This window comes from Sebastes fasciatus, chromosome 20, assembly GCF_043250625.1.
Source record: "Sebastes fasciatus isolate fSebFas1 chromosome 20, fSebFas1.pri, whole genome shotgun sequence".
NCBI lineage: Eukaryota > Metazoa > Chordata > Actinopteri > Perciformes > Sebastidae > Sebastes > Sebastes fasciatus.
Genome location: NC_133814.1, coordinates 23,697,702 through 23,711,750, shown reverse-complemented (window position 1 = coordinate 23,711,750; position 14,049 = coordinate 23,697,702). Strand labels below are relative to the sequence as shown.

At 36.9% G+C, this 14,049-nt stretch overlaps 2 protein-coding genes across 2 annotated transcripts; both read left to right on the top strand.

The window, feature by feature from the left end:
* The first annotated feature begins 736 nt into the window (after nucleotides 1–736).
* On the top strand, nucleotides 737–8,876 carry tmem106a (transmembrane protein 106A). Its single transcript, XM_074619112.1, has 8 exons — nucleotides 737–950; nucleotides 4,326–4,502; nucleotides 4,766–4,829; nucleotides 5,008–5,161; nucleotides 6,294–6,434; nucleotides 6,522–6,565; nucleotides 6,673–6,726; nucleotides 8,244–8,876. The coding sequence occupies exons 2-8, from the start codon at nucleotides 4,337–4,339 to the stop codon at nucleotides 8,350–8,352; spliced, it is 732 nt and encodes a 243-aa protein (XP_074475213.1). The 5' UTR covers nucleotides 737–950; nucleotides 4,326–4,336; the 3' UTR covers nucleotides 8,353–8,876.
* Nucleotides 8,877–10,543: 1,667 nt separating this feature from the next.
* arl4d (ADP-ribosylation factor-like 4D) lies at nucleotides 10,544–13,430 on the top strand. The gene is made up of 2 exons (XM_074620294.1): nucleotides 10,544–10,684; nucleotides 12,067–13,430. Exon 2 carries the CDS (start codon nucleotides 12,176–12,178, stop codon nucleotides 12,779–12,781), a length of 606 nt encoding a protein of 201 aa, XP_074476395.1. The 5' UTR covers nucleotides 10,544–10,684; nucleotides 12,067–12,175; the 3' UTR covers nucleotides 12,782–13,430.
* Nucleotides 13,431–14,049: the final 619 nt, after the last annotated feature.

Genomic DNA, 14,049 nt, shown 5'->3' with positions numbered 1-14,049 from the left:
AAAGTACTCAGATCCTTTACTTAAGTAAAAGTAGAAATACCACAGTATAAAAATGAAAAAATTGAATTAAAAATGTTACTTAAGTAAGAGCAAAATTTACTCAAAGTATCAAAAGTAAAAGTACTTTTTAATCCAGATTGGCACCTTTCAAAGTGTATTATATACAATATTATATTATACGATTATTTTCATTAATCTGTCTATTATTTTCTTGATTAATTAATTAGTTGTTTGTTCTATAAAATGTCAGAAAATTGTGAAAAATGTTGATCAGTGTTTCCCAAAACCCAAAATGACGTCCTCAAATGTCAATATCATCAAAATAGTTGGTGATTAATTTAATATTTGACAACTAATCGATTAATATTTGCAGCTCTACTGTTTTTATAATTAATTGAAATGTAATATATGCAAAATGTACGACTTTATTCTCGTTATATTGCGACTTTTTTCTCCTATAATTACAATTTTTTCTCGTAATATTATGACTTTTTTTCTTGTAAAATTACGACTTTATTCGCGTAATATTACAACTTTTTTTCTCATAAATGTATGATTTTATTCTCATAATATTACGACCTTTTTCTCGTAAAGTTCTGACTTTATTTTCGTAATAAAATCTCAGATTCTTTTCCCCCTCAATGTGGCCCTGATACTCCATCGTACCTACATTTACATATGTTTTATATTTATGAGTGATTGTTGCCTGTCATTAGAGGAGAGTTAATAAACAGCAGCACATGTGATCAGCAGCTTGTCATCATCTGCAGAAGGAGGAAGTTTCCTCCCACTTTGTGTTTTTGTCTGGAGACATGAGTAAGCTTTTATTCTGTCGACAGTCTCACGTTAGCTTTTACTAAAAACGTATAAATATTATAAAGAAGACTTAGCAGCTTAGTTTAAACACACTGGCTGATATCTGGAGCTTCATCTGAAGTCGTGTTTGTGAGGTGAGTTCCTCCTCCTCCTCATGTTTTCCTGTCTGACGGATGATAAGTCTCCTAAATCTATTTAGAACAACATGGTGTCAGATTCTACTGATGAATCATCTCTAAACTGTTTTGACTGAATATTCCTAAAGATTATCTTTAAGATGTGACAGATGTCAGATGTGGTCAGCCAATTAAACGTTAATTAGCTGCACACCTGACAATGATACACTCCCAAATTAATGTTTTATACACAGTGCAGGAAGTATTCACATTATGCAACATAAAATACCACATTACAAGTAAAAGTAATGCATTAGGAATGTCACTTTAGTTGGTCATAAAGCAGGAAAATGCCCCTGTGAGGCTACTAAATATATTATATTATTGGATTTTTAGCTCATGTTTAACTGTAGTAGTATAGTACTGCATCATATAACAAGCACATGTTTTTAAAAAATATAAAGTAACTGGGCTATGTGTCAAATAGTGGAGTAAAAAGTACAATAATATAAAGTGTGGACTACAAGTATAAAGTAGTATAAAATGGTGTACTAAAGTACAATAATGTCAAAATTGTACTTACTTCAAGTACAGTATCTGAGTAAATGTACTTAATTACATTCACTGCAAAAGCTCCAGGTTCAGTTTCACTGTGGTTTTATGTGATTGTTAATATGTTTAGGAATTTGCAAATCTATAACAATATAAAAAGTTTAGGTGGAGCTAATTTGAGCTATTTCATATGCTGTTAAATCAATAATAATGCATCATATTATATAAGATCATTATATGTTTTGTTTGTAAAATCTTAATGTGTAAACTAGAAACTACCACAAATAAATATATTGGAGTAAAAGAGTACAATATTTTACTTTATATATATTAGTTACCTTCCATCACTGCAGAATAATAATTTAAATGTGACATGTTTAGGATTTGTTTATACAAAAAAGATGAAAAGATCCCATCTCTCAGATAAAGTCAATTACTGATTAGGCCTTTACAGTAAATATTATCCTGATTTTTAAGTTTTACAACAAAATAATCAGTGTTCATGACACAGATACTTTCTAGAAAGTAGAATGTAGTACATTTTACTTTAACTTTTACTGGCATACTGTACGTTTGTAGAGCTGCAGGGCAGTTTAACTAAACAAAACAAACCAGTTTAGCTTCCTCACTGGAAAAAGTAGAAGGAAGTTCGGTTGAGTTCAAAATTCAAAATAAGGCTATTTTTAACCAAATATCTACACTACATACTATTTATGATTATATTATATAACTATAGTGTGCAGCTGATTAATGACTAATTCCACTGTATTTATTATTACATTTAATACTAGGTTGCTGTAAAATGTAGCTCTAGTTTTTAGATTTCATACCAGCTTTGGCTCAGATTTTGCAATTGAAGCACATTGTGAAAGCAGACTGATTCAGTGATTCATAAATAAACTCCAGTGAAATGTTGTAATATTACTCAGTTGGTGCTAATTGTTGCATCACTGCAAGAAAAACCCTGCATATATCTGTTTTATCCCAGAGGAGACGGGGAAACACAGGTGAAAGCTATTGCGTAATTTTGACTATTGAAAGAAAAAATCCAGAATATCTATATCAGAATATATTTAATTTAATAAATTTGATCACATTTGAGTTATCAGACTTTTGGTTCAAAGTTGCTTATAGATAATCTAAATACAAGGAAACAGCCAAACCAAAACATGCATTACGTTTCTTCCTTTCTTTCTAAAATGTATTCAGCAGTGATGGAATCTGAGTAGATTTACTCAAGTACTGTACTTAAGTACAATTTGGACATACTTGTACTTGAATATTTCCATTTTATGCTACTTTATACTTCTACTTCTCTACATTTCAGAGGGAAATATTGTACTTCTTACTCCACATTTATTCTTATTCTTATGGTTAGAAGTTATATTTTAGTAGGCTACTTATAGTCAGCCTACTAGTTACTTTTTACATAAAAACTTGCTTATGTGATATGATGCAGTGCTGTACTACTAATATACCCAGTAGTATACAAAATATTTAAAATTTGCTCCACATTGACAAACTACAACATTAAAATGTTCTTACATGTATTTGTTAGATAAATAGATAGAACAGAATAATATAATATTTTATAATAACGTAACACTACATTCTGTATAACAAGTACTTTTACTTTTGATAATTTAAGTAGGCTACATTTTGTTGATATGTAATATTTTGAAATCAGGACTTTTAATAGAGTATTTTTAGACTGGTATTTCTACTTTTACTTAAAGGAGCAGTGTGTTGCATATGGGGATCTATTGGCAGAAATTGGAATATAATTAATATTAATAAGTATGTTTTCTTTAGTGTATAATCACATGAAAATAAGATCTACATAGGGAGCGGGTCCTCCTCACGGAACTGGCCGCCTTTCACATCCTAACCTGAACCAATCACGGTCAGTACCTAACTTTAACTATTCAAGGTCAATGCGTAACCTTAACCGTCTCGCAAGAGTTTCCCAAATTGTTTGTTACCTTCTAGACACGACCGTGAAGAGGACCCGCTCCTTATGTAGATATGAAGGACTCATTTCTAAGCTAACGAAAACACAAAGATTCTTAGTTTCTGGTGATTTATACACCAAAGAAAACATACTTATTAATTTATATTCCATTTCTGCTAATAGATCCCCCGAAACGCTACACACTGGACCTTTATTTAAAGGATCTGAGTACTTCTTCCACCACTTTTAGTCACATAATCATGCCTGGTACTAACAGTATTACGGGGTTTTACTAAGTTGCAATAGCACCATAAAATAATGAAACTGGATGTGTTACTCCCACACGCCGGACTCTGCTCACATCCTGACATGTAGCACAAGAGTTACCTTTTATTGGTCATTTAAATGTTGTTGTTGTAGAGAAAGTTACGTTAGCTTCTTTAATAAAAAACAAATAATCTGTGAATAAGTTTCTTTTATTGTGTTTTTCTTGTATTCTGAGTTGTCTCTGTCCCTCTATCCTTCCTATATTGGAAACGAAACTTATGCAGCCGGTGGGAGCTGCAGGTTGTCACATATCTCCCTACGTGGCAGGTTTTAATTGGCACTACAGTACATACACACACACACATAGGCTTTGCTCAAGGTGAAAACTGATACCAGTATCTGTTCCCTGTTCTCCCACATCAAACACACATTATTTTATAGCTGCTAAGTCACAATTTATTTCCCTCAAGGTTTTGGTTTTCTAGGAGGTCACCGCAAACTACTCAGTTCCCCAAAGCGTCTCAGGAAGGACAAGAAAAAGGACATTTCTGTGATGCTGCACTGTGTCTACATACTGTAATTCAGCTGTTTGATGCCATCTTCTTCTTGTTTTTCTTCTTTAGACTGCAGTGTCATGGTTACACCAGCAAAAAACAGCAAAACCACAGAGGAACCTGATCTGACTGAAGGGATGGAGAAGGTGAAAACACTGAAGCAGTTCCCTCCGTACGGCGCCATACATGGACACTCAACAGGAGAAACCTGCCCCACATGTCGTGGCACCGGGCGAATCCCCAGAGGTTGGTTTCCTATGAAAAATCTATCCATTTTCACAATTTTGACTGCATTTTAAGCGACTTCAGTTCCTTAACAAAGGAATGAGACGTTCATCCTCAAATATCTGTTTCATTTCACATCAAACAACTAAGGGAACTAAGTCAAATTGAAAGTCACAATCATAGTGTGCAGCTGCCTCTGTTTAGACACACTTTCACTTCATTTTTGTGGTAAAAACAAAGAGTTGGAAGGAAGGTTATTTCCTTCTGTCTTTTTGTATCAACAGGCCATGAAGACCAGCTAGTTGCTGTAATACCATGCAGTGATGCAAGGCTGAAACCCAGACGCACGTAAGTGATATGTGTATGAACATGTCATTCAGTTTAATGTTAGCATTTGCACTGTTTAAATACAGTTTAATCAAATAGAAACAGGTTGACTTTTATTTATATTGTGCATGCACACGGATATGTTCGTACAGGTTGCACCATGTCGTTTACGATTTAGCGTGTTTGTGTTGCATTTCAGGAAGCTGTACGTCTGCATCTCCATGGTCGTGTGTCTCTTCGTTTGCTGTCTGACTCTTTTCTTCCTGTTCCCCCGGAGTGTCATCCTGACGCCTGTGTCCGTGCTGTCCGTCATGGTCTACTTCACCCCAGACGAAGTTGATATGGAGGTCACAGTAAGTCATATACTGCTTTCACACCAAGGGCTCAACCAGGGTTGAACCAGCATTGATTGTGTGTCTGAAAGGGTTAATCCGCGTTGACCGACTCAGTTTTGCGACCAAGGTCGAGAGATGGGTTGGATTAGGGTCGATTTCAATATGAACGGCACGCACCAGGGTCGCTAACAATCCGGGTGGGATAAATCTATTTGGTTGCAAATGGAGGCACACAGTCCATGACGCAACTGTCACAGGTAACTCAAACAAACGGTGCGACTGCAACAGGAATGTTTTCAGACACACCGGAGGTGAACAACGGACGAGAAGGTCCGGTAGCCCCTGGCGAAATTAATTTAGCGACCGTAATGGTGAATCACGTGGTGTAACGTTATACGAACATAGCAAGGCTGCTGAAAGAGAGAGACACAGAAACGTGCAAGCCGACCACCTCACGGTATCGGCAGCTGTGAGCGCATCTGTTTTTAAAGCATGTTTGCAGATATTCTATTTGTAACGTTACTTTTTTAACTTTTAAATTATTTTATTTTTTATATATAAACAAAATATTTTGCAAAACAAATGTGTAACTTATGAGAAAATAACACATAGTAAAGTTAGCAGTAACTAAGCAAAGCTTAATTAACAGCTACATATTTAGTGTACAGACATGCGAGTGGTGTAAATCTTTTCATCTAACTCTTCTAAAATGAATAAACATATATCCCAAAATGTCAATATTCCTTTAAGTAAAAGAAATGCATTAGAATGTTTAAAAACACAATGAAGAGCAAAATGATATAAACTAAAATGCATTAAAAAGTTAAAGTGCATAATTAAGTTGCTCCATGTTTAATAAAGGAAATAAAAGTGCAGTAGAAAAATTAATTAAGGCACAGGATATGCAAAAAACATATATATTGTATACTTTATGTACTACAAAGTGTTATCTATCTGTGGACTTTCCACTGAACTTCCTGAGCCACCACATTGTCACTGTACGTGTCAAAACACTGTCTGAATTGCATTCACATGACAGACTGTAGATAACTGCTGCAGTTATGTGAAGGACAAAGTTCCCCGAGACTTTTTTAATGATGGAAAGGTGTGTTGGTTGCACATGACGAGCTGTGTGTGTTTCCTCTGCTAGAATCTCATCAACATCTCCAACGAGAACTTTGTCCCAGTTCAGATTGTGGAGTTTACCATGCAGGGTCTGGTCTCTAAAGAAGTTGTGGCTAAAACCAGGATATATAACATGACCGCCATCCAGCCACGCTCACAGAAATCGGTGAGTTTCACGCAGGATGACTCACATTTTAAAATATACAATATATTTGTCATGCAATTAATATCTTCACCCGTCGTGATTTTGCAGTACACCATTCAAATTGACCTGCCCATCACCGATAAAGGCCTAAAGTAAGTCAGAAATATTGTGTGAAAATGATATAACACTCCCATCATTACTGTTTATACGTCTGAATTCAGCACATGTCCACACGTCACCTGTGTTTTATCTCTTTCAGCTCTTACTGCAAGTCGAGCTCTATCAAGATTCACACGTTATTCGTGGAGCTGCAGTAAGTGTCAATCTGAGAATCAACGGAGGAGGCAGCCAGCCTCTTCGCAGCACATCTCAAACTCACAGGGTGTTAAAGGCACGGCAATATAAACCATAACCGCAAAACACACGCTCCGTTAAGGAAAAGAAAGGGGCAAAATCTTTCCATCTGAAATGTTCTTTTTAGATAAAACTAAAACACATGATAACAGGGACGCATCAAGGTGCAGTTCTGTTTTTAGAATCCACTAAAAAAAAAGTGAATTTTTACCACAAAAAAACCCTTAAATTTTCACTTCTGTTTTGTTTACACTCAGAGAAAACATTTCTGCTTGTGACCAGATGCTTTACACCTCGAGTTTGGTCAAGAGTTTCCACCCAAACATCTGAATGGGTCACATTAGAACTCAAGATTAATGAGTGACTGTCCCTTAACTAAACTTAATATTACACTACATTACGCTTTTGTGCAAAGTGACAATAAGTACAAGTGGTAACATCAGAACCATAGACTGTTTGGCTAGAAAGACACAACAACTAACCATAATATCTCTATACTGTAGCCAGGACAACAAAGCTGGACAAATAAATGTAAAGAATAGACAGGACTCTTATGTACACAAGTATGTGGAAATAAATAGGTGTATATATAAATGTTATATAAATATATATATAAAAAGCACCAATGAATAAAACGTCTATATATTAATTAAATGTTCTGTAACTATAATAATTATACACTTGTAATAACATTGTATTTTTTGGATTCAGGGCTAAAAGAACAGCTGAACTTTGTCCTTGTGGTAAAACTTTAAATTGCATTAATTAATTTTTTTGGCCACTTGGGGGCAGCGGAACAATCTGAAAACACATATCACCTTATAAAGTTGTTATGGTGAACAAACCGTTATAATTGGTGCCTTCAAATGGAACTCGTGAGCTTGTGTTTACAACATGAGAAGTTGTGTAACACGATATACTTGGCGTTCAAGTGGTTAAGTTTAGAGAACACCGCTGCTAAGCAACGGCAATATTAACATTACTGTCGGCGTCTAGAAGCCACAGAGGCTTACAATTTAGCAAGTTAGTAAGTTGGTAACATAACGCAGGAAATGCAAAGACATAATGACAGAGGAAAAAGACATTTTCCTCGGACCTGTTATAAAATTACAAATAAAAACAGTAACTGACTAAAATTATAAGATATTAACTTATTATGCACCGAAAAATTAACTTCCATGACCTCCGCCATTTCTGACAACGTCAACAAACACGACACACCTCGATATGGACTCTTCTCGTGAACACGGTAAACACGACCCCATTTGAAGGCAGCATAACACACCAAGCAGACACATTAGAATTCATGTGGGGTCATATTTCCGTCCTTTTAGCTCCATTTTTGGTCTCAACCAACTCTTGAGAAAAATATCTGGCTCTTTTTTCTGTAGAGCTACATCACACATTGTCATATGATCCATTGTTAATATAAAAGATTTGTCTCTAATAATGTTTTTTCTTCTATTTCCCCCCCAGAATAACAATGAATATCTCGTATCTCTCTCACACGGAGCAGCTGTCTCTGGACACCTTTGAGTATATTGACTGTGGCACCAACTCAACAATCCCTCATCCTGTGAGATGATGAAATCAAAATGAAAAACACCAAAGTGGGAGTGTGAAATAATGAATATTCTGGCTGCATTGCACCTTTTCCCTTCCTCTTCTGTGTGGGATGTGACTTTATGAATTGCGAAAAATGCATCTTATCCAGTGATTCAGATCTTTTACTTAAGAAAAACTACCAAATGAAACAGTGTAGTAATAAAGTAGCAAGTAAATGTACTTAGTTACGTTCTTATGATCTTATTGTGTATGTTGTTTTAGCATACCGTACGACTTTAACCAATCACCACAATGTTATAATTTAAACATATTGATGCTTTAAATATACTTATATTTCAGCATGAATGTTGTATTTGATTGAGATCTGCCTGTAAATCTTATTTCAGGTAAAGTATGAAACAAGCACCATTATTGTATTTTTGTTTTAAAATGTGAGAATTTCACAATGTTTTTGAGCAGCATGTCATCTATTGTGTAAATAGGATGTTAATCTCTGATAATCTTGTCTGTGGCATTTGCACTTCATTAAACTGTGGCATTCAAGGTTCTGTCTGTTAGATTTTCATATATTTGTAATACTTTCCACTTGTTTACAGGTACATTTTTAGACTGTTTACCATGAACCTTCCATCTTCGGAGAAAGTCAAAACTGTGTACGCACTGGATACACCTCCCAGTTTACACCATAACTAATGATAACTTCGCCTTTATGCATCCAGCTATGTCACATGTTTCTATTTCTATTTTGCAACTAAACTTTTTTAGCACTCAAATGACAAAAAAAACCAAGTATTTTTACATTATTGTATTTATTTTTACTTAACTGAAGGATATGAGTACTTTGTCCACAAATGACGGTTACAGATTAAAATCCAATCAGAGTGGTGTTGTGTGAGCAGATTGCATGTTTTCAACTCTGATAGAAAATACAGTTCATTAATTATTATTTTTAGTGTCCCGTCAGTACAGATCAGAATGCTTTTTCCCCTCTTATACGATGCCAAAGTATAGAAAAACTAAATCATGTACAAGAAGATCCAGTTCTTGAAGTTCTTGAGAGTGGACACAGGGTGGAGCCAATGCTTTGAACAAGCTATGGTACTGTAAGATGTAGAACTGGTGTTAATTGAGGCAAACATTGTCTTCCCAGCAAGAAACCCTGTCACCATTAATATTGAAAAAGAAAAAAACAACAACATGCTGCTCGGACGATACTGAATAAAATTCCAATAATACAATTTTATGATAAATTTAACATTTTGAATAGGGCCATTTTGCATAGTGAGTACTTTTACTTTTGATACTTTAAAGGTCCCATATTATAAAAAAGTGAGATTTTCATGCCTTTTATATTATAAAGCAGGCTTAAGTACTATATAAATACTGTTAAAGTATCGAAGCGCTCAATCAACGGGGAAAATACACACAGCCCGTATTCATAAATTCTGCATTTGAAACAAGCCATCAGGTTTTCTGTCCATTTGTGATGTCACAAATATACAATATTTAGACCCTTTACACAGATTTGAACCTAAACATTCTAAATGTGTCCCAGATTATTCCTGGCTGACAGGAAGTATGGACCCAAGCTGTTGCCTTGCAACGCAATTCTGTTGCAATTCCGTTGCAATTCCGTCAAAATGCGCTAAAACGGAGCGTTTCAGACAGAGAGTAAATGCAGGCATATTCAGGCCGACAGTATGAGGAAAATAACGTTTTTTTTTTACATTACAGCATGTAAACATGTTCTAGAAGAAACACAAAATACAAGTATGAACCTGAAAATGAGCACGATACGGGACCTTTAAGTGTAATTTGCTGTTGATAGACAATATTGTACTTTTTAGTGCATTGCTCTGACATCTATAGTTACTTTGCAGATTAAGATTTTACACACAAAACATGATTAAGTTATGTATTGTTGTAGATTAAACTACATAAATGATTAAAATAAATTTAAAACTCGACCAGCTGCAACATTAAGGTACTGCTTGCATTGTAGTACTGCAGTGCATCAGTATTTATAATCTGATTGTATAATATATAGTAATATAACACAGACAGGGACCATTCTGCTGTACTTTTTTGGGGGTATTTTATTGATAACCCTTCAGTATTTAGAGATGTTTTATAGCCCTGTAGTACACTTGTGCACCAGCAGGGGGCGTGGTCTAGCCGTCCAGGTGGCTGTGACGTCACCATGGCTCTAGGTGCTGGTCCTGTCGAGCCTCTCAGAGCTCCTCAGTGTTGCTGGAGGAGGACAGGAGGACAGGAGCGGATGTGACTAACACGGGACAAACTATGGACACGTTTATCGCTTGTGGATGATGTTTTCTCTGCACATTTAACAGGTATGAACAGGTTTTATTAAAGTATGCATGAAGGAGGACAGTTTCTCATGTGTCTGCTGCATGCATTTGAATTTTGTGTGATTATCCCTTAAAGTTAACCTTGCAGACTCTATTTAACATGCAAGTTGTTTAATTTAAATGTTTTTGTGCACTTAACATCATGTTAATAACATGCAAACTGGATGATTTCCTGCAGCAGAGGTGGTTTATTCCCAACCAGAAACATTTAAAATACAATCATGACTGTGCATTTTGCATCTATAAACTATAATACTCATTGCATGATACTCTCATAATGAGGATTTCCATGCTCATGATGAATCAATAATAGATATATCTTGTGTATAGCCTGTTGTGGCCACAGGCAGCTGTTTTGATGGGTATCAGGATGTCAACAACAACCGGATTAGTGCTGCTGCTGCTGCTGCTGCTGCAGAGTGAATATCATCCATCCACTGCATTGAAATCAATCTGCCTTGAAAGAAAAAAGCTTTCTGGTTTAAGAGGATTTAGGCTCCCAGATAACCCTCAGACTCCCAATTAGCTGTTGTTTGGCTCAGTAATGTGACTCAGACGTTTATTGTTTTATATAATCAAGTTACTGAAGCGTGCAGCTGTGGATTCAATACATGGAGGTTTACTGTGAAGTGATAAATCAGGTGTGAACAGGAAATACCACGCTGATTAAATCACATGAAGCACTTTGAACTGTGTTTCTACTGATAATAATAATCACTATTGTTATTTTATCAGGTGAGATTGTGAAACACATTCCTGAAGCCTCCATTGTCTTCTCATTAAATTAAAGTGACCAGATTACAACAAATGTGGGACTGAGAGTATGTTTGAATGTTACCAAGGCTGAGAGGTCGTCTACAATTTTGATATAATGTCTATCTAAATATAAATATAAATATGAATATTTATATGCTGGCCCTTAGCTTGTAACATATCTATGATTTGCTCTCTGGAGTTTATTCAAGTGTGCTATAAGTATACTTCTTTTAAACTTAAAATAAGAGAGTAAGCTTTCAGTTTACTTTTTATGTACTTATCAGACAAATACTTAACAAAATTATACTTAAGTATACTTGGCTTATACGTATAAGTATACGGAAGACTCCAATTATACTTGGCTTATACCGACAAGTATACAGAAAAGTCTGAGTGTACTTGGCAAGTATACAGAAGAGTCGAAGTATACTTGGTTTATACTGACAAGTATACAGAAAACTCTAAGTGTACTTGGCAAGTATACAGAAGAGTCCAAGTATACTTGGCTTATACCGACATGTATACAGAAAAATCTGAATCCCAGAGAGTGTTGAACTCTGGCCTCTGCATACATTAAATGTTAACTCTGTGTTTGTTTTGGTCTCCAGCACCATCTGATCGTCTGCCTCTGAGGAGCAAATGTCACTCGGCTGAAAAAGGGATTAAATCAGGAATCCGTCACCTCACCTAAGTAGGTGTGAACTGCTGGCTGCAATCATGGGGAACCAGCTGACTGATATCGCTCCCAACACCTCGTTCCTGCCAAACTTCCAGACTCTCCACGTGGTGGTTATCGGGCTGGACTCAGCCGGTAAGACCTCTCTGCTCTACCGGCTCAAACTGAAGGAGTTTGTGAAGACGATCCCCACGAAGGGGTTCAACACGGAGAAGATCAAGGTGGCCGTGGGGACGTCCCGGACCATAAACTTCCAGGTGTGGGACGTGGGCGGCCAGGAGAAGCTGCGCCCGCTGTGGAAGTCGTACACCCGGCGGACAGACGGCATGGTGTTCGTGGTGGACTCCACCGAGCTGGAGCGGATGGAGGAGGCCAAAGTGGAGCTCCACAAGATCACCCGCACCTCGGAGAACCAGGGCGTCCCCGTGCTCATCCTGGCCAACAAACAGGACCAGGACTCGGCCTCGTCCGTCAGCGAGGTGGAGAAGCTGCTCTCCGTCCACGAACTGAGCATGTACACGCTGCATCACGTGCAGAGCTGCAGCGCCGTGGACGGTCGCGGCCTCCAGCCGGGCCTGGAGAAACTGTACGAGATGATCCTGAAGAGGAAGAAGATGGTGAAGCACAACAGGAACAGGAAGAGATGAACTGAGGAGATTTATCCACTTCCGAGCTTAATGGCCCCTTTTTTAATGGGAGAGCAATTTGTGCCAACACAACAACAATTACACCCGGCCGGCCGCAGGGTCAGGACAAATGGATTTGCTCATAATAACTGAAGCAGTATCGACATATTCTTTGTTCTGCGAGCTGCCCTTCGAAAGCTTTAGTTATAGATTGAAAGGGAACCTTGAGCAGTTAGTCTTCACTAAGTGCTTTTCTACACTTGTTTTAAAGAAGAGTTCTAGCCAAGACTGTTAGGACTAATATATGAACACATCCATGTGGCAAACCCCTATAATATATCCTTATAATCCTTCACAAGCTTGCACAGATTCTGACCCACTTAATGGCTGTTTTTGTTCCACGGATGCTTCCCTGAAATATTTATTCCACATATTTTGTGTTTGTGTTGGACAGAGGGAATTTTTTTTGTAAATTATGTGAACAACACGACGGTGTGGTGACGGAGCACCAAATGATATTGAATTTAATTGCCATGGAACAGTAATCCCAAGTGCATTCCCTTCGTGGCCACAGAGGTTAAGTTTCAGTTACTATGAAAAATAATAATGTTTATACAAATTGTACATTTTTTGTAACACTGAAGACTTAATAAATCTAACCACTGTACAGAACATTCATCGCTTTCCTTGTCGTTAACAGGGGGCTACCTCCGGGTCTGAAAAGTAAAAACTCTAACCTGCATTCTTTCTACCAGCCAGCAGGGGGCGACTCCTCTGGTTGCAAAAAGAAGTCTGATTGTATAGAAGTCTATGAGAAAATTAGTCTCACTTGATTTATTACCTCAGTAAACATTGTGAACATGAATTTATGGTCTCAATCACTAGTTTCAAGTCTTCTTCAACACAGCATGATGTTCATTTAGTAAATTATGGTCCCATTTAGAGTCAGATAGACCATAAAGCAGGGGATGCTGTAGAGTGGGGCTACCTTGTGATTGATTGACAGGTCGCCACCACGGCGTTGCCCGGTCTGGGAGTTGTCCTTGTTTTTGTTTTAGAACTTTAACTCTTTCACAGTGTGTTTTCAGGTCATGAAAGTTAATTATAACCTTTTTGGTCACCTAAAAATGTCTTATTCAGCTCGTGTCACTTCTGGTTGCAAAAAAAACAAGATGGTGACGGCCAAAATGCTGAACTTGAGGCTTCAAAACAGCAGTCCGCAAACCAAAGAAATTGTTAAAATACTGAGCCAAATAATTAAATATTTCCAAGGAATATTTGGGCTTACA

Bases quoted from the DNA above. Each gene is read 5' to 3' on its own strand.
- arl4d (XM_074620294.1), top strand. From the start codon at position 12,176: ATGGGGAACCAGCTGACTGATATCGCTCCCAACACCTCGTTCCTGCCA.
- tmem106a (XM_074619112.1), top strand. From the start codon at position 4,337: ATGGTTACACCAGCAAAAAACAGCAAAACCACAGAGGAACCTGATCTG. The intron at 4,503-4,765 runs GTTGGTTTCCTA...TTGTATCAACAG, and splicing joins CACCGGGCGAATCCCCAGAG to GCCATGAAGACCAGCTAGTT. The intron at 6,566-6,672 runs GTAAGTCAGAAA...TATCTCTTTCAG, and splicing joins ATCACCGATAAAGGCCTAAA to CTCTTACTGCAAGTCGAGCT.